At 44.7% G+C, this 19,534-nt stretch overlaps 1 protein-coding gene across 1 annotated transcript in view; it reads left to right on the top strand.

Annotated features, from left to right (window-relative positions):
• Nucleotides 1–4,467: 4,467 nt before the first annotated feature.
• The window catches only part of LOC108792895 (solute carrier family 22 member 5-like), a 51,898-nt gene continuing 36,831 nt past the window's right edge, over nucleotides 4,468–19,534 (top strand). Inside the window, exon 1 of the mRNA XM_018563782.1 lies at nucleotides 4,468–5,034. Coding sequence (XP_018419284.1) covers nucleotides 4,642–5,034 — 393 coding nt within the window. The 5' untranslated portion in view covers nucleotides 4,468–4,641. The remainder of the gene's footprint in view (nucleotides 5,035–19,534) is intronic.

Raw genomic sequence — 19,534 nt, 5'->3', positions numbered from 1 at the left:
ACAACCACACACCCCTCCCGCACCTAAACGCAAGGAGTCGGCCGGCTTACATTCCAGTGCGTCCTAGAGGCCCCAGCGTCCTGTCCTCCCGTGGTGCTCATGTGGCCGACGTGGCACATGGGGAGAGGTTTCCTGCCCCTTGCCACCTTCAGTGTCTGACACATTCAGCCGGCAGCCGCACGAGTTAAATGAATGGAAAGCACAGAGGCTTCCCATTCATTCAGAAAATATTTTAGAATCATCTAGTTTCTGAATGGGGAAGAGCCTCTGTACAGAGTGCTACTGCCCATTGAGAAACTAATGAATGAACAGGAAGTGATGTAAATCACATCCTGTTCATTCATTACTGGGGACACATAGTCCTATGTGTCCCCAGTTATTTACAAACACTGGAGTGATCAGCTGATCGCTCCAGTGTTTGTCCTGCACAGAAGATTGGTACATGCCCTGAGGATTGCAGCATTTTGATTGCACCGCGCTGCAGGCACAATGTGCCTTGCGATCCCTTGTGGTCGTTCGCATTGCGGCCGGAGGGCATGGCTACGGTGCCATTCACTTCAATGGCCCACCACGCCCCCCCAGCCTGGCAAAAAAGTGAGCCAGCTGCAATGCGACAGTGCGTTCCGGCCAGAATCGGACCGGAACACACTGCTTATAGTGTGAACGAACCCTCAGTGTCGAGAATTCCTGTTTATTTATAACAGAGGTTACAGAAAAAGAGATTGAGGACTCTGTGTTCTCAATCTCTTTTTCTATTTTAAAAAGGAAATAATTTGAAAACGTTAGAAAAAAATAAGTTTCGGTTTCAGCCTGACATTTTGTTTTATTTTTGGTTTCGTTTTAGTTTTGAAAATTTCATTTTGGTGAACCTCTAGAAACAATGTCACGGAGCAGGATGAGGATCTCCTATGGAAGGGGAGACACTGGCATAAGGTCTCCTGTAGAAGGAGAGACAATGTTACAGATGGGTCTGAGGGTCTACTGTGGAAGGAGAGACAATGTGGCAGAGCTGTGTGAGGGTCTCCTGGGAAGGGAGAGACAATGTGACAGAGCAGGGTGAGGATCTCCTGTGGAGGAAGTGACTATGTGACAGAGTAGGATAAGGTTCTCCTGTGAAAGGAGAGACAATATCACAGTGCAGGGTGAGAGACAATGTAATGTGGGAAGGGCGGGGGTGGTCCTGTGGAAGGAGAAACAATGTAACAGGGGTGGGCACCTGTGGAAGGAGAGACAATGACACAGAGTGGTGTGAGGACCTCCTGTGGAAGGAAAAACAATGTGGCAAAGCAGGGTGTGGTTCCTTCATCAAGCATCACACTGTTTGCCTGATGAAGGAACCACATGCAGATTTGAAACATTGGGTTTAATTGTGAGACCATGTTTATCCATCATCAATAAAGACAGATCAATAAGGTGGAAACTGGTGTGCTGGTGACTTCTTTTTGTTTTGAGGTGGGTGAGGGTCTCCTGTGGAAGGATATTCAATGTCATAGAGCCGGGTGAGTGTCTATAGTGGAAGAAAAAACAATGTCAAAGATTCAAAGAGCAGGGTGAGTGTCTCCTTTGGAAGGAGAAACAATGTGACAGAGCAGGGTGAGTGTCTCCTGTGGAAGGAGAAACAATGTGACAGAGCAGGGTGAGTGTCTCCTGTGGAAGGAGAAACAATGTGACAGAGCAGGGTGAGTGTCTCCTGTGGAAGGAGAAACAATGTGACAGAGCAGGGTGAGGGTCTCCTGTGGAAGGAGAAACAATGTGACAGAGCAGGGTGAGGGTCTCCTTAGGAAGGAGAAACAATGTGACAGAGCAGGGTGAGGGTCTCCTTAGGAATGAGAAACAATGTGACAGAGCAGGGTGAAGGTCTCCTTAGGAAGGAGAAACAATGTGACAGAGCAGGGTTGGGGGCTCCTTAGGAATGAGAAACAATGTGACAGATCAGGGTGAAGGTCTCCTTAGGAAGGAGAAACAATGTGACAGAGCAGGGTGAGGGTATGCTGTGAAAGGAGAGGCAATGTTACAGTGTAGGATGAGGGTCTTCAATGTCACGGAGCAGGGTGAGTGTCTCCTGTGTAAGAAAAAATCAATGTCAAAGAGCAGGGTGAGTGTCCCCTGTGAGTGACGCACGGAATTTTTTTTGGAGAGAATGAGTCGTGGCCTAATTATATTTAAATAGCGCCACCCATTCATATGTAAATATCACAGTTGAGACTATTTTCAGTGGCCCCTATCTTAATTTTGGTTGCCCCTGTCTGAATGACATCCTGTGTCCGGGGTTTCTGCTGCCATAAAACCTGGACACAGCATTCAAAACCTGGACTGTCCGGGTGAATCCTGGACAGGTGGCAACCCTATCTCCTGTGGAAGGAGAGACAATATGACAAAGCAGGGAGAAGGGAATTGTGTAGAAGGAGAGACAATGTCACTGAGGTGTATGGGGATCTTCTGTGATAGGAGAGACAATGTCAGGAAGAAAGGGGACGGTCTCCTGTGGAAGGAGAGCCAATATGGCAGAGCAGGGGGAAGGGAATCTTCTGTGGTAGGAGAGACAATGTCAGGAAGAAAGGGGACGGTCTCCTGTGGAAGGAGAGCCAATATGGCAGAGCAGGGGGAAGGGAATCTTCTGTGGTAGGAGAGACAATGTCAGGAAGAAAGGGGACGGTCTCCTGTGGAAGGAGAGCCAATATGGCAGAGCAGGGGGAAGGGAATCTTCTGTGGTAGGAGAGACAATGTCAGGAAGAAAGGGGACGGTCTCCTGTGGAAGGAGAGCCAATATGGCAGAGCAGGGGGAAGGGAATCTTCTGTGGTAGGAGAGACAATGTCAGGAAGAAAGGGGACGGTCTCCTGTGGAAGGAGAGCCAATATGGCAGAGCAGGGGGAAGGGAATCTTCTGTGGTAGGAGAGACAATGTCAGGAAGAAAGGGGACGGTCTCCTGTGGAAGGAGAGCCAATATGGCAGAGCAGGGGGAAGGGAATCTTCTGTGGTAGGAGAGACAATGTCAGGAAGAAAGGGGACGGTCTCCTGTGGAAGGAGAGCCAATATGGCAGAGCAGGGGGAAGGGAATCTTCTGTGGTAGGAGAGACAATGTCAGGAAGAAAGGGGACGGTCTCCTGTGGAAGGAGAGCCAATATGGCAGAGCAGGGGGAAGGGAATCTTCTGTGGTAGGAGAGACAATGTCAGGAAGAAAGGGGACGGTCTCCTGTGGAAGGAGAGCCAATATGGCAGAGCAGGGGGAAGGGAATCTTCTGTGGTAGGAGAGACAATGTCAGGAAGAAAGGGGACGGTCTCCTGTGGAAGGAGAGCCAATATGGCAGAGCAGGGGGAAGGGAATCTTCTGTGGTAGGAGAGACAATGTCAGGAAGAAAGGGGACGGTCTCCTGTGGAAGGAGAGCCAATATGGCAGAGCAGGGGGAAGGGAATCTTCTGTGGTAGGAGAGACAATGTCAGGAAGAAAGGGGACGGTCTCCTGTGGAAGGAGAGCCAATATGGCAGAGCAGGGGGAAGGGAATCTTCTGTGGTAGGAGAGACAATGTCAGGAAGAAAGGGGACGGTCTCCTGTGGAAGGAGAGCCAATATGGCAGAGCAGGGGGAAGGGAATCTTCTGTGGTAGGAGAGACAATGTCAGGAAGAAAGGGGACGGTCTCCTGTGGAAGGAGAGCCAATATGGCAGAGCAGGGGGAAGGGAATCTTCTGTGGTAGGAGAGACAATGTCAGGAAGAAAGGGGACGGTCTCCTGTGGAAGGAGAGCCAATATGGCAGAGCAGGGGGAAGGGAATCTTCTGTGGTAGGAGAGACAATGTCAGGAAGAAAGGGGACGGTCTCCTGTGGAAGGAGAGCCAATATGGCAGAGCAGGGGGAAGGGAATCTTCTGTGGTAGGAGAGACAATGTCAGGAAGAAAGGGGACGGTCTCCTGTGGAAGGAGAGCCAATATGGCAGAGCAGGGGGAAGGGAATCTTCTGTGGTAGGAGAGACAATGTCAGGAAGAAAGGGGACGGTCTCCTGTGGAAGGAGAGCCAATATGGCAGAGCAGGGGGAAGGGAATCTTCTGTGGTAGGAGAGACAATGTCAGGAAGAAAGGGGACGGTCTCCTGTGGAAGGAGAGCCAATATGGCAGAGCAGGGGGAAGGGAATCTTCTGTGGTAGGAGAGACAATGTCAGGAAGAAAGGGGACGGTCTCCTGTGGAAGGAGAGCCAATATGGCAGAGCAGGGGGAAGGGAATCTTCTGTGGTAGGAGAGACAATGTCAGGAAGAAAGGTGACGGTCTCCTGTGGACCGTCACCTTTCTTCCTGACAAATTCAAAGAACATGATGAAGGTCTCCTGTGGAAGGAGAGACAATGTCACAGAGCTGGGTAAAGAAGACCTTCAATCTCACAGTGCAGTGTGAGGGTCAGCAATGTCACAGAGCGGGCTGAGTGTCTCCTGTGGGGGTGTGTATCGTACAGGAGGTGTGTATAGGTTTGCACACACAGCACGGGCCGCCCCGTGTTTCCTCCCCTCCTCCTCATGACTACAGCCCATGTGAGGCCTGTGTACACACATCGGGGAATGGGCGCTCTGTTAGTCCTGTCCTGGTCACTGTGTGTATCGCCGAGCTACAGACAGGCTCCCCCTCTTCCCCCCCCGCCTCTCTCCGCCGCCAGCCATGCGCGATTACGATGAGGTGACCTCTTTCCTGGGAGAATGGGGTCCCTTCCAGCTGACCATCTTCTTCCTGCTCAGCGCCAGCATCGTCCCCAATGGCTTCACCGGGCTGTCCGCCGTCTTCCTGACCGCCACCCCTGAACACCGGTGCAGTGTGCCGGACAGTGCCAACCTGAGCCTGGCTTGGAGGAATGTCAGCATCCCCTGGGAAGAGAAGGATGGAGTTCTGGTACAGAGCAGGTGCTGGAGGTACAAGCTAGACACCCTGAGGAGCTTCTCTGATCAGGGACTCCTTCCTGGGCTGCATGTCAATGTCAGTGACTTGGAGAAGGAGAAGTGCCTGGATGGATGGGACTATGACAGGGACATCTATCACTCCACTATTGTCACTGAGGTAAGTGATGAACACACAGATCTCTTCCTGACTCACACATATACAATGCAATGCTATATCTGTCTGTGGTGTCAGGTGTCACATCTCCTCCACCAATAAGGGGCCTTGTACATGGACGCTAACACTGCAGCGTTTTGGTTGTTTTTGTTTACGGTTCTGAACGCAGTGATTTGTTTTCTAGTAGTCAATACACAGCGTGGGAAAGTTGTCAAAATCTGGAGCAGTTGCCATGGCAACCAATCCACTTCTTTATTTCATTTCCAAATCTTCACTAAACAAACTGAAGAGAGAAGCTGATCGGTTGCCATGGGCAACTGCTCCATATTTTGTCTGCTCCAGTTTTGATAAAAATCCCTCAACAGTGTTTAAAGATCAGTAAGTACCCGTTCACACTTGCTGTGCGCGTGACAGTTTGCACATTGGTGCACGTTCATGCAACAAGGTTAAAAACGTATGATGCGATTGCAGCGCCGTTACTTGTTAATGCCACCCCAAACGTGGCAAGTAAAGCGCATGGTCAAAAAACACATGACGTTCCCAGCCAAAACTGCTGCATGAACATCTTTGCAGCGCGTGGGGCAGCCCATTAAAATGAACGGCTTGTGCTTGGTAACGTGCGCCCCAAGTGTGAACAGGGCCTTAAATTGAGCTCCATTTAGATCCGTAAACCACAAGTTTTCATCCATGGTTAGTCATTTATGCATGTATGCATCAATTCCCCGTGTAAGCACATGCACATGTGTACTCCTGTATGTGCGTACACGTAAATGTAGTGGGAACAGAGCATTCTGAGAGTAGAATGTTACAATGGATGTGCACATGCGGACGTTTAATACGCCTATACACATGTAAACACCAGACTTTGCATGCGTTTTTTATGCAGGATCTTTCTGCCAGTCATTTATTACGTCCTTATGCAAGGACCCCAAACATAGGTGGACAAATAAATATGGAATTCAGGAGCCTGTCTGTCCAATCCAGGAGCCAGTAGGACTTTTTTTTCTAGGACCCAGCTCCATTGACAACAACCTCAAGAGAAAACCTCAAAAGCTGTGCGACAGTTGTCATTTGCAAGGCGCACTGGCTACCTGGCCCCTAGGATTTGTCCAGGCTTGGTGTGAAACATAGTAATATCCTTCAGTAACAATAAATAGGATGTATAAAGAACGAAGCAAATCATTACAGTCTGAGGATATGGTTTTGGAAAGACAGTAAACAAACCGAATCTGAGTACAGCTGGCTTAACCCCTTCATGACTGAGGCCTTTTTTCCATTTTTTGCACCCATGTTACATTCCACATTTTAGGCCTGAAAATTACTTAAAACCCCCAAACATTATATATTTTCTGAATGCCAAGACCCTATAATATAAAATGGTGGTAGTTGCAAATTTTTATGTAGCGCAATATTAGCGCAACTCCTTATTAAACCCCAAAATTTATTGACAAATTTAAATAAATGCCCCAGAACACAATAAAATACCCATTTTTTAAAATGACATATAAAAGATGAGGTTATAACGAGTAAAACGATACCCAACATGCCCAGTTTACAAATTGCGTGCATCCGTGAAACGGCGAATAACTGCAGTACCCCAAAAAGTCCATAGAAGACGCTTTAAAAGCCCCCACAGGTCATCAATTTAGAGATACCCCAAAATACTGGCCCTAGAATTATTGCTCTCCGGCGTGCGCGGCGATACCCAACATGTGTAGCGCGTTCGTCGTTTTCATACGTAGGTGCACCTGATGCGTGTTTACGTGGCGACGCGTGTGCTTGCGGGGGCGGGGCTCCCTTCTTCGGGACACAGAAGCGATCTGGCGACAGGTAAGTCGCCAGAATCGCTTCTGTTGTAAAGCCGACAGTCGGCTCTACAAGTTAAAAACAGGGTCCCGGCGGTAAAGTCGCCGGGAGTCTGTTTAAACAGCCCCGATGCTGGCGACGTACACTGTACGTCGTCAGTCACGAAGGGGTTAATAAGGTGATGAGTGCATCTCTGGGCAAAGTACACTTCATTTCGACATTTGCAAACATACAGTAAAGTCCTAGTTATCCACCACCCACGGGTATTGGTAGGTGCCGGATAACTGTAATTTCTGGTTGCTTGAGAGTTAATAGTAACTCTCAAGCAACCCCCCTGCGCTCTCCTCCATGCTGGGAGGAGGGCGCAGCAAGCGGTGGGCGGGTGCATTAGCCAGCCTGCTATTGGCTCTTGCAATTTGAAATGGCCTATAGCAGGCTGTGTCTTTCAGCAGCCCACTACCTGCTGTATTTACATTCAGTTGGAGTCTGTGGAATCTTGCCACTGGCAGCCGTGATGGCTGAAGATATGCAGGCACCATGTGCTTACAACACAATTTTTTTTTTTTTAAAAGGTGGGAAAAAAGTAGTTTTTAGTTTCAGCCTGACAAATTTTGCTGCGGGAGGTGCGGTGCAGTGCCATGCATTTCAATGGCACCCCAAACGCGCCTCCCACCCACAGTGCGATCGCCCGCACTGGAACGTACGGTACCACAATGCTGTGCATTCCAATGCAGTGCGATTGCAAAAAATTGTACATGTAGTTTTATTCTGAAGTAAACTTTATGTTTGTAACATTGCATTTGTGTATTTTTTTTTTTTTTTAAATCCAATTAATCGAAAAAATAATGGGCCAACAAATCAATGATGAAAATAATCATTAGTTGCAGCCCTATGTTATACATGTTTAGATTTCTCCCATCAGGCTGCAAGAGAGAAATCACTCAATTCCCACAACCACCCTAAACATCGTGAATGGAGGAATGTATACTGCTGAACTGTCATTAAACAATGACAACGGGGCGGAGCCGGCCGTGATGTCACGGCCGGCTCTGCCCAGTTATTCATTGGCCGGGACCTGCTAGAAGACTCTAGCAGGTCCCAGCCAATAGGAAACAGTTGGGGTGAGCTAGCTGTCACTGCTAGCTCTGCCCAATTGTTTGTTTTTTTTTCTTTATTTTAAAAGAAATCTTTATTTTTTTTTAGATGTATCATTTATTTACATTTTTTAAACATTTCTTTTCTACTTTTTTTTCTTCCAACTTTTTTCATTGATTTTCTATTCTGAGAGTAGGCCAAACGGCAGTGAGTAGCCTGCCGTAGGTTTGGCTCCGCTGATCCAGATGTTGGATCGGCTGATTCGAACGTGTTCTTCAGTTCAGTTCGGCTCAGTCGAACATGCAGAGCAGCCGAGGTAAGGCTGAAATCAGCTGTACAAGCCCGAAGTGAATAGCCGAAGAGTGTGTGGGTTACTCACTCGGCTGCCTTCGACAGCTTTGTGAATAACCCCATTTTGATTGCATGTATTGTTTAGCACATATTTATTATAGAGATTGGTTTCTTTATTTGAGAGATCATTTTCCCGGGTAGTGCCTGTTACCAGCTCCCAATACCCGCTGCTACTGCGCAATCAACAGCTCCCTCTCTCAAGGGACATAGACAGACATCCAAGACTCCCAGAAGTGTAGAATGCCAAAGACATTGGTGGAGGCTGTAGCGCTGGAAAGTAGGGCCAGTAGAAAACAAGCCTGAGAAGTGAGTATTTTGTCTCTTCTTTTGCAGGGATCTACCCTTTTTAAAGGAGAACTATGAGGTGAGTGCTTTTCACTCACCTCATAGTTCTAGCCGACCTGTGACAATGAGACTGTCACAGGTCGGCTCAGTAGATCGGGAGGTGAGCGAACACATACCGGCATTCGCTCACTTCTCGATCCTGTCACGGCTCTCTGCCGTGACAGGGGAGGGGCTGGATTCCCCCCTCCCCGCTCCGATCCGCCAGTCAGCGCTGACTGGCGGATCGGACAGGGGGAGGGGGTGGGTACAGCTGGCTCTGCCTCTAGATAGGCAGAGCCAGCTGTCAGTCACGCAGCTGGGTGGATCCCGACACAATTGTCGGGATCTGCTTCAGCTGCGGCGTCTCAGTATACCGTGAGCTACAGCTCGCGGTATACTGAGCCTAGGGTGAGGGGAGGACGCTAGTTTGTGTCCTCCAGTTACCCTAAGGAGAACTATGGGGAAAAGCCCTAACCCCATTGTTCTCCTTGAATTCTTTAAAACCTGGTAGGATCTTAAGTATTAGGGCCAGGTTAAACATTAGGCATAAGTTAGAGGTTGGGGACATTCAGGGACATTTGAGGACTGAAAGCTGCACTCCAGGAACTACAGTGGTACCTTGTTTCACGAACTTAATGCGTTCCGCGATTCTGGCCGCGAACCGATTTGGTTGTGAACCGAATCAAACTGTGATCAGACCGCGATCTCGAGTAGAGGAAGCCATGACCATGTGTCAGAGCAAGGAAAATGGCTGCGGTTGCGTTCGTCACCCGAAGCAGAGTTCGTGAACGGAGGCAACATTTTGCCGAACTTCCTGTTCGCGAACAGAGGCGTTCGTGAACCGAGGTACCACTGTACTGTGATGGACTTCTGGCCGTTTTTGTAGCTGCACGAACCTACAATAATGCTTCTAAAATTGTTAGAATAAATAGTTGGCGAGGAGCATTTTATTTCTATAAAACTTAATTGTATAATGATTAGTAGCTACGTCATCATTTTCCAGTTGCACTGCTGCAGGTAAAAAAGTATTTTTTGACTTCCTTTATAACTGCAATTTTATACTCACTTAAACAAGATTATAAAACAGCATTGCACAGGGTCTTATGCAACAGGGACAATGGTGCCAAATTGACACTAACCTGGAAAATTCCTAAAAATACTACCGTACTACATATCTATCTATTATTCAGAACAAATAAAGGTAAATGTACCTTGCCAAACAAAGAACAGGACTTGAAGAACTGAGATGCACCTCTGTTGTTCTGGACTATCACTCATTTTTGTTATTCATGTAGTAGGGGTTACCTTTGCTGTCATTTGTTACAGTGCTATCAGTCAACTGACATCTGGTGGAGAATGACATTGTGTTGTGATGACCCTGGATACAGCATTAGTGATTTGAAGGAAATGCCACCCTGACAGCATTTTTATCAATGACAAAGCGTGATCCACTAAACAACAGCTGACTTAAAAATGTGCACATGATGTGACTCATGGGCTTGTGAACTGCCTTCTGTTTGCTCAGTACTTCTGCTTTCTAATGATAGGTCAAACTATCATTTTGAGGCAGATTTCATTTTTGCAATGTGTTATAGCTCTAGTAAAGGCTAACCATGTGCAGGCAGTCCCCGGGTTACAAACAAGATAGGGACTGCAGGTTTGTTCTTAGGTTGAATTTCTATGTAAGTTGGAACAGGTACATTTTTTAAGTGTAACTCCAGCCAAAACGTTTGTTTCGTTTTTGATAGCATAGGGAAGGGTTTACCCCCTGTAACATTTGTTTTGCTGTGTGTGTGCCCCTGTACAGAACATTTCACCTCACTTTCTGTCCCTGTGACAATTGGATTTTGAACATTTTGGATTGTCGGGGAAACAGGAATTGGTGATAAAGCTTCAGTGGAGACACGTTTTTGGGGAGGAGGTGCGTCGCACAGTGTGTGGAGCCGTGAACAGGGCCAACTGATCGGAAGCCGATTAATCGATTATTGAAAAAGTTGACAACTTTTTCAATAATCGATTATAATCGATTATGTCGATTAGTTGTTGCAGCCCTAGTTTTTCCCATGATAACTCTTACAGGAGTGAATTTCTCTTCCTGGGGGTAGATTTCCTTTCACTTCCTGTTGTCTCACAGACAGGAAGTGAGATTAAATCTTTCTAATGAGGATACAGGCAGCAGTAAAAACCTCACAGTGACCCGGAAGAAGAGGTGAGCACCCTTCGTCTGTATGTCTAACGAGAGCCAGCTTCCTGTAATGTACGTACAGTACTACGAACCAGATCCAAAAAGGTGGACACTCCTCGTCAACACGAGCGCGGGAGCATTACAACTACCGCTTCTGTACAGTAATGGCCTCCGTTTGTAACTAGGAGTCGCATGTAAGTCGGATGTATGTAACTCGGGGACTGCCTGTAATTTAGTTAGTACATTTTTAATGTAACATGTAAAAGCAGTACATTCATACTTTCCTTAGAAAAAAGTATTTTGCATTTCTGCATAAGCTTATCTTGTTTTAGTAAGATTTACCGATTTGCATCCTGTTCTGCGAAACTAGCATGGTTTCAAGCCATATTTTCCTTAAGGCAAGTAGGCCTCCTGGTATTTGGATGCTCCAGGACTTAAATGCGATGCTGGATTCACAGAACCAGGACACTTTGCAGTAATCCTTGGTGAGAGAGAGTTCACGTGTCTTGTCAGATGGCTTTAGGATGGTAGGTTCACGGCAGATGCACTGTGCAGGAGTGACCTGGCCTAGTGGCTGGCTGGTCTGAGCAGCAGATAGTAGCATAGTCCACTATCCAGGCAAGAATCAGAGCAGGTGGCAGTCAAAAGTGCAATGTGTATCCAGACAGGGTCAGGGTAGGTGGCAATCAGTAGCGCAATCCATTATTCAGGCAAGGGTCAGGCCAGGCAGAAATCAGAAGAATAATGGTTAGGATCTGCCCGAACAAGGGTCAGTAACAGAAGCAATTCAAAGACAAAGCAAGGTTCTAGAGCCAGAAAGATAAGGAAGGTGATCACAAAGGAGGCTAGGCAGACGGAGTGAACCCGCTGCATAGCAATGAGTGTACGCTAGCAGAGGGTAGTCTCTGCCAACCAATGGGAGTGGAGGAAGTGCCACCGCCAATTCAAGCCTGTTGCCTGACAACCACTACTCAAGCCAGGAATGACAGAGGAAGGATAAATTCAGTTCAGCTCACCAAAATGCAGTATTTTTCTCATGTCAATATGTATTTGGCCTAGGCTTGATAACGCCTCCTTATTTAATCGTACAATGAGGACTGAAAACCTTTTGGACACAAAAGACATTACATAGCTATCTTTCAAGACTGGTATGGGAGAGTGAAAGAGAAATCCACTATGATGTCCCCATTAAGCACAAGAGCATCCATTTTGTATAAAGGAACTGTATATTCATCCGTAATTACTGACATTTTACATAAGAGTGCTCGCACCCCTTCTTTCTTAGAAATTTAGCCTTGCAACTTCAAGATATCTGCTGACCTTCTAAAGAGTTACAGAGTTCTATGATCCCATTTGCTAACTCTACATACCATTCTATGTTACCCCTTTCTTATCTTATGTATAAAAACATAATGTGCCATAATAAACATCAGAACAGATCTTTCAGACTCAGCTCTTTGTTATGTCTTTTTATCTTCTCTACAATTGCATATTGATAAAAATTGGAGTCCCAGTCAGAAATAACCACAGAATAGAGTTACAGCGGTAATATCTATGAGGGAAAATCTTGTAAACTTCTGTTTAAAAAAAGTATGTGAAAAAGTATCCGAGGCATAACAAAGTCATCCTATTGTGTTTTAATAGTTTAAAGCTGAACTCTGTGCACAAAAACTTTCATTTAAATATATTCTTTAATAACTACAAAGAATATCATCATTTTAAAGTAGCATAAGCAGGCACAGTCTGAAGGGTGGCCACATACCATGGGCAAAAATACAAAAGACTTTACTGAAAAATCTTGCAAGGTTATTCACAAAAGGGTGAAGAGTTTGGAGAAGGCAGGAGAAGTGACCAATCTGGGACAACATAGCTGCTTTGGAAACATTCTCCAATTCAGTTATGTTATCCTAGATTGCTCACTTCTCCTGCCTTCTCCAAACTCTTCACCCTTTTGTGAATAACCCTGTTAGGCTCTTAAAAATGTCCAAAAGAAGTCACCCGCACTCCAAGGTCTGATGTGTTGAACGCCTCTTTTATTCAGACGTTATACAGACATGGTGGCACAGTGTAAATGCAGCAGCAGGCAGTGGGCGGATGCAATAGCCAGCCTGCTATTACAATTTAAAATAGCCAATAGCAGGCTGGCTATTGTTTACAGCCGCTGATGGGAAACTTGATGCCGGCTTTATACTATCGGCAGAAGAGGGGGCACAGGGAGCAGTGGAGGCATGGGGGGAGCAGAGAAGGAAAAGGGGGCAGGCATCGGAGGAACAGGGATGGCAGCGCAGGCATGGAGCAGGCAGGAACAGGGCAGCAGCGGCGGTACAGGGGGCAGGGAGGCAGCGGGGGAATGCAGAGTCACCGCAGTCTCTCCTCCCCGCTGGTGCCGGCTGCAGTGGTTTGTGTCCCCACTGCCTCTGCCGATACGAGCGGGGATTGAAAGGGACACAGACCGCTGCAGCCGGCACCAGCGAGGAGGAGAACGGAGGAGCAGAGTGGCGGCGGCGGAAAATTAACTAATCAATAGTGAGAATCATTGACAATGGTTCTCATTATCGATTTTATAATCATTTTTATCAATCAGTTGTTTCAGCCCTAGCACGTACATTAAGTTCAGCTGGCAGATTCTGAGACATTGGTGACATTAAAGACGTGTACAAAAACGTGCATAGCTTCTTTCCCTGTTGAGTCTATGGTGACAAAACACGCTGTAAACTTCCAAAAGTTTTGCGCATTTTGTCATGCATAGTTTTGCGAGACAAAATGCCTAAGTGGGAACGGGGACTTAGGGCTTGTGCACTCAGGTGTAAAAAATGTTGTGTTTAGATCCTTACAGCATATAGATTTTTATGGATCTGAACACAGCAGTATTAACCCCTTAATGGCCTTTTTTCCCTGTTTTTTCCACCCATGTGCTAATCCACATTTTAGGCCTGAAAATTACTTCAATCTTTTCTATTGTAAAGCCGGCCGCCGGCTCTATAAATGTAAAGAGTCAGCCAGGAGTTTAAACGTGACCCCTGCCAGTAACGTACTATGTATGAAGGGGTTAAATATAATGCGCCCCATTCAGCTACATAGAATGAAAGTAGAAAATTCTGCATCCCTGTTCATCTCCTCTGCGTAATTTACACACGTATGCATGTAAACGCATATAAATGGGTACATGCTGGGATTGAAAACTGAACTAGAGGAATGGAAGAAGAATTTTACAGATGTGAACACTTATGTGCCTAAAGACGTGTAAATGAAAGCACCATTATACATGTTTTGTACGCAGGATTTTTCAGCCAGCAAGATCCTGCAAAGATATCCTTAATTTTTGACACCTATATAAATGAGCTGTTAACAATTGGAAATAAACCTTTGAGTATTGGGCTGCAGGAATTCCTGGGCAGCTTATTGCCTTGCTGGTGATCTCATCAGGCTTCTTTCCCCCATCCCTAATCTGTTCAGCCCTCCTCTGTAGGGAAAACAATCTTTCATAATACCGCATCACCTGATAACGCTGATCTGAAATGAAATACACTACAGAAATGCATACAAAATCCAGCACAATGAAGTTCTGACTTAACACCATCAAAGATCTGTTTTGCAATAACTGGTTTTGCTTTGCAACAGGTAGTGAAGAGCAAATAGCATTACCTATACAAATCCTAGAACACAAGTGAATTGAAGAACATTCGGACATCATTATCCATCAAATACTGTAGTTTATGGCTTGCAATGTAATACATATATGAGGAGATTGGCTTGGCTGGGTGGTATTTCGATGTTTAGACATTACTTTATGAAATCCTAGAACATGTGTACTTCCAGATGGCAGTGACTATACCTTTCAGGTTACCTTCAATTGTATGCCTTGAAAAAATCAGGCCTTTTTATTACCTCTCTAGAGAACAGTATTATTATTATTATTATACAGGATTTATATAGCGCCAGCAGTTTGCACAGTGCTTTAACAAATGGAGGGAGACAGTACAGTTAACAATACAATTTCAATACAGGAGAGTAAATAGGTTTCCTTGATGTCATGGGCCCTCATTATTGGAGATTACCCAACTTTTTTTTTTTTAATCTCACTATGAGTGAGCACCAATTCTTTTTTCTTCCTTGATGAAAAGGAAGGGAGAGTATCCCTGCACATGCGACAATATTACACAGTTGCTGAATTCCCCCCAAGTCCCATCTTTCAGGGCCAGTTCACACCATATGCAGTTGTGATGCAGTCCGTTTATTTTGACTGCTGCAGTCAAAATACATTCCAATGGTTTCCTATGGGCTTTCTTGTGCTTAACTCACACCATTGCAGACCGTTCAGATGCAGTCAGAAAAAGTACTGCTTGTCCTATTTTACCTGCATGGAAACGCATCAAAACGCAGTGCAAATGCATCAAAACTGTAAATCCTGTATAATAATAATAATAACAACAATAAGGGAAACACAATTAAATTATGGCCAACCTAAAACAGGAAAGTTAAATAGAATGTATGTATTTTGTGAAACTTTTCTTTATGTTCAGAATGAAAAAATATATATAGAAATGATTCAGTAAACCTGAAATGTTGTATATAAATGTTCTACATTTTCCTCTTGTAGCCAGCACATGATGCCCTTTAAAGTGTCTCTCTGGCAAAACTTTTTTTTTTTTTGGATGAGTGTGAACAGGTTAGAACCTAGAACCTCTGAAAATTGTTTGCAGTCTGTGTCACCAATAGGGAGATTAACTACTCTATCAGGGCTATTCACAAAAGGGTGAAGAGTTTGGAGAGGACAGGAGAAGTGAACAATCTAGGCCAAAGTACCGGTAGCTGATTTGGAAAAGAATCTCCAATTCAGCTTACTTTCCAGTTCAGCTAATTTGGCCTAGATTGGTCTCTAAACTCTTCACCCTTTTGTGAATAGTCCTGTCTGTGTACTGGTAACCATTATCACCGGGAAAGAAATTAAGGAGAAATGCTAAATTTGAGAGTTGTTCTCAGAACAAGAGGTAAGGGGAACAAATGTCTAAGAGGTCATTTCCCCTCACTTCCTTGAGACAGGAAGTGATATGAATTTTCTCTAATGGAATATATACAGCCAAAAAAAAATCTGGTGGGGTTTTAACCCTTCCCTACTCTATCCAAAAGTTAAAAAAAACCTTTTGCATATGCTTACACTTTTTGGCTGTGTACCTATTTACCAAACTAACTTACTACTATTCAGGAATATCCTGAATAGCATTTTGTGTATAGTCTTGAGTCTTGAGCAGCACTGCTAAATAGGCCAATAGAGAGACATCTACTCCTTCCGTCTTAGCAGACATGGACCGTAAGCCCTCATTCACACCTGTGCGACAGCGTCTTCGCGCGTAGAAACGTCCATTATGTGTAGCACGTGCTTGCGCATTTTTGCACATTTTTATGCACGTAAAACACATGTACATACAGTCATACGTTTTTGCAAGCTGATTGTGACACACTGATGTGGATGGACAAATGCGTGCTTTACGCATGTAAAAATGTGCAAACGCACATTTTTGGCAGTTTCCATTGAAGTCTATAGGGCCAGAAGCACGCAAAAAGAATCTCATGTACTTTCTTCAAGCGGCATTGTTTTGCTAATAGCGTCAAAACACTCAGATGTGAACATGGCCATAGAAATGAAAGGGTGGGGGGGGGATTGATGGGGGTTTTTTTGCTGCAAAATGTTCAGTGTGAATGAGGGCTAATGGATTTTTAGGCAGTGAACCACTGATCAAACAATTCTCGGTTTTCTTATCAGAAAGAGTAACATATTTACACAGTTACATAGTCAGGTTGAAAAAAGACATGTCAATCGAGTTCAACCTATAGAGATAATGCTCTGCAAACAATGTTATGAAAGCTCCATGTAATGTTTATTTATAAAATAACGATTTTATAAAAAAAAATTGCGTAAATTGGAAAGGTTTTTTAAAAAATAGTGCAGTAAACAAAAAAGTAAATTCATATGTGCTGTGCTTTCCTTTTGCTCTAAAAGCAGCAGCAAGTCTCTTCTACGCTTGCATGCCGTTTCTGAAGTTGCTGTCGTAGTAGGTTTTTCCAAGAGACCTAGACACTTGCTTCCACCACAGACTTTGACTGACTGACTTACTTCCTTCTGTCTCGGCACATAATCCTAGTCAAGCTATTTGAGGTTGGATAAAGACACAGGTCCATCAAGTTCAACCTATTGTGTGTATGTATGTGATTCTAATGCGTGTGTACGAATCCCTGTGTGTTCTTGTTTCTAAGAGTACCTGTACCCCTGTATGTTTCGGCCTCTGAGGAAGTTGTCCAAGTGCTTTTTGAATGATTCAACACTCTCAGTTGATACTACTGCTTGTGGCAGTGAGCTCCAGACTTTAACCGCTCTAAATAAGAAGAAGCGCCTACGGCCCTTGTGCTTAAATCTTTGCTCCACCAGTTTTAGGTGGTGGCCTCTAGTCTTTGTTATGGAGTTTATAGTAAAACGTTTTTTTGCTGATGTTGCTATCACCATTGAACATCTTGTACATCCAAATCATGTCCCCTGTTAATCGCCTCACTTCTAGCGTGAACATGTTTAGATTTAGTAGCCTTGTCTCCTAGCTTTGGTCTTCCATCCCCTTAATTAGTTTAGTTGCCCTTCTCTGGACTCTCTCCAGCTCCAGGACATCCTTCCTTTGTATTGGTGACCAAAACTGAACCGCATACTCAAGATGAGGCCAAGCTAGTGATCTATAAAGTGTCAAAATTATAGATTTGTCCCTACAGTACATTCCCTTTTTAATGCAAGACAGTACTCTGCTTGTTTTGTTTGCTGCAGCCTGGCATTGCAGGCTATTGCAATGTTGAGGGCTATAACACCTGCTGCAGTATACCCTACTCACAGCGGGTGTTTTAAGATCCCAGTTTTTTTTCCAGGTCTTACAATTTTGAGGAGAAGTAAATGTAATAATATTTCTCATTTGCTACAATCGGTTTACATACCTAACCACTGCATTGCTGGTCCTTAACCTGTCAGATTGTGCTTTTGTTGAAAAACCCGGACAGCACAATTGGAAATACATGTCTGCCATGAAATATCTGCCTGGAAGAGACCTTGATGATGTAAACCAAGTAGGGACTTTAAAGGAAGGAGAAAAATTCAAGAGGGGAAGTGAGTCGAAAGAGAGACTAATGGAATAGTGGAACAACTTAATTGGAGGTTCCAATAATCTTAGTAATTGTGAGAGACTTGGAGTTAAAGGTAGGCAGCAGAAATGTATACACCTATAGAGACAAGATTAGGTTAAACTTGTCTAACTTATTATTTTATAGGGTGGTTAGTTTCTGTTTCAGTGACCCTGTTTTTAAATTACCTGAAGGTTATTCATGGTGTCTTCCATGCTTTGACAATGGGCCTACTGACAATCGTTAAGATATCAGTTAAGAGTTTAGATTGGTGTCTGCTGCAAACCCACCAAGGAGAGTTTCTGTGAGATTTCTGGGGAAGCACCTGCCCTAAGCTACTTTTGAGCGTATCATATGCTTTACTTATAGCCAGAAAGTCTGGACTCCTGGCCATTCCCAGTATATGTGGTTGTAGGTACCAAGCAAGAACATTTTACCTAAAACAAATTGAAATGTAGTTTGGAAGTACCTTTTGAGATGCAAGAAAGAAATAGATAACAACAGAGCAAAAGCTTATATATTTTTAGATTATTTCTAAGATAGCTAGGGGGTATTTGATACCTGTCAGGAACAGGGGATTGCACAGAACAGAGAGCAAGAGTGTGTGTTTGGAGATATTTATTTTTTTTGAGCCTAACCTAGTACCTCACCTAAAGTGAGTGGGTTTCTAATCAGTCCTCTCTTCCCACATAGAAATGTTAAAATCCGTGATTGAAGTGCATGCAAGCGATAGGTGAGTATCATAGCTGGGTAAAACCCTGGTGTAATACAAACATCTAGGCAACAAGGTCATTTTTCATTGATCTTGTTCAGCTAGGAAATGTGATGGGATCCTCATTGCGTAAAAAGGTCCTGAAGTAGGATGTAGAAGGTGGGTGAATAGTCAGTGGTGAGCTAGATTCTTAGATTTGGTCATTTAAATGGTACCCAAGGGAAATTGGATGTATTACCAAGGTTTCAAAAAACTTTGGAGGGATGGGAGATATTAGGGCTTTTGGTTTGCTTTCCTCTGACTAAGAAAATGTACTATAATATGTAGCAAATAGTGATGAGCTTAATCTTGGTGAGTTTGTCTAAGTTCACCGAAGCCTTCCTAAAAATATGGCTGACACCCCCTCTCCCAGCACAGTCAGTTGCGGCATGCAATTTAAGATGATCCAGGGGCAACTTGGATGTCAGCTCTTGAAAGAGAGTGTTAAGAGAGCAGTTTGAGTCCTCATTGCTTTTGTTAGCCCTTTTGTTTCTGTCTAGTTCTTAAACTGATGTCTAAGGGGCTTGTTCTCTGCTATGAGGTGTTCAGTACCTTTTTCATGACTCTCTTATCTCTTACATCCTGTGTGAGCCGGCCAGCAATTTTTATTTTGTCTAAAGCCTTTTGTAACACTTCATCACATTGATTCAGATCTTGGGTGATTTAGTGCAATTCAAGCGACTTAGCTGGGGAGGCTGCAGCTGCCACCTTGACTGCCGTGCAGCCTAGATTCTCTTGAATACTTCTGTTGCCCGATATGTTTTCTCATTTACGGGAAGTTGGAGGTGTTGCCTACCATCCTCTGAGTTTGATTATTAGCCCTAACGGAGACTTCA

This window comes from Nanorana parkeri, unplaced genomic scaffold (genome assembly GCF_000935625.1).
Source record: "Nanorana parkeri isolate BGI_ZX_2015 unplaced genomic scaffold, ASM93562v1 scaffold695, whole genome shotgun sequence".
Taxonomy (NCBI): Eukaryota; Metazoa; Chordata; class Amphibia; order Anura; family Dicroglossidae; genus Nanorana; species Nanorana parkeri.
The sequence above is the reverse complement of the archived record's forward strand: the minus strand, read 5'-3'. Positions and strand labels throughout refer to the sequence as shown.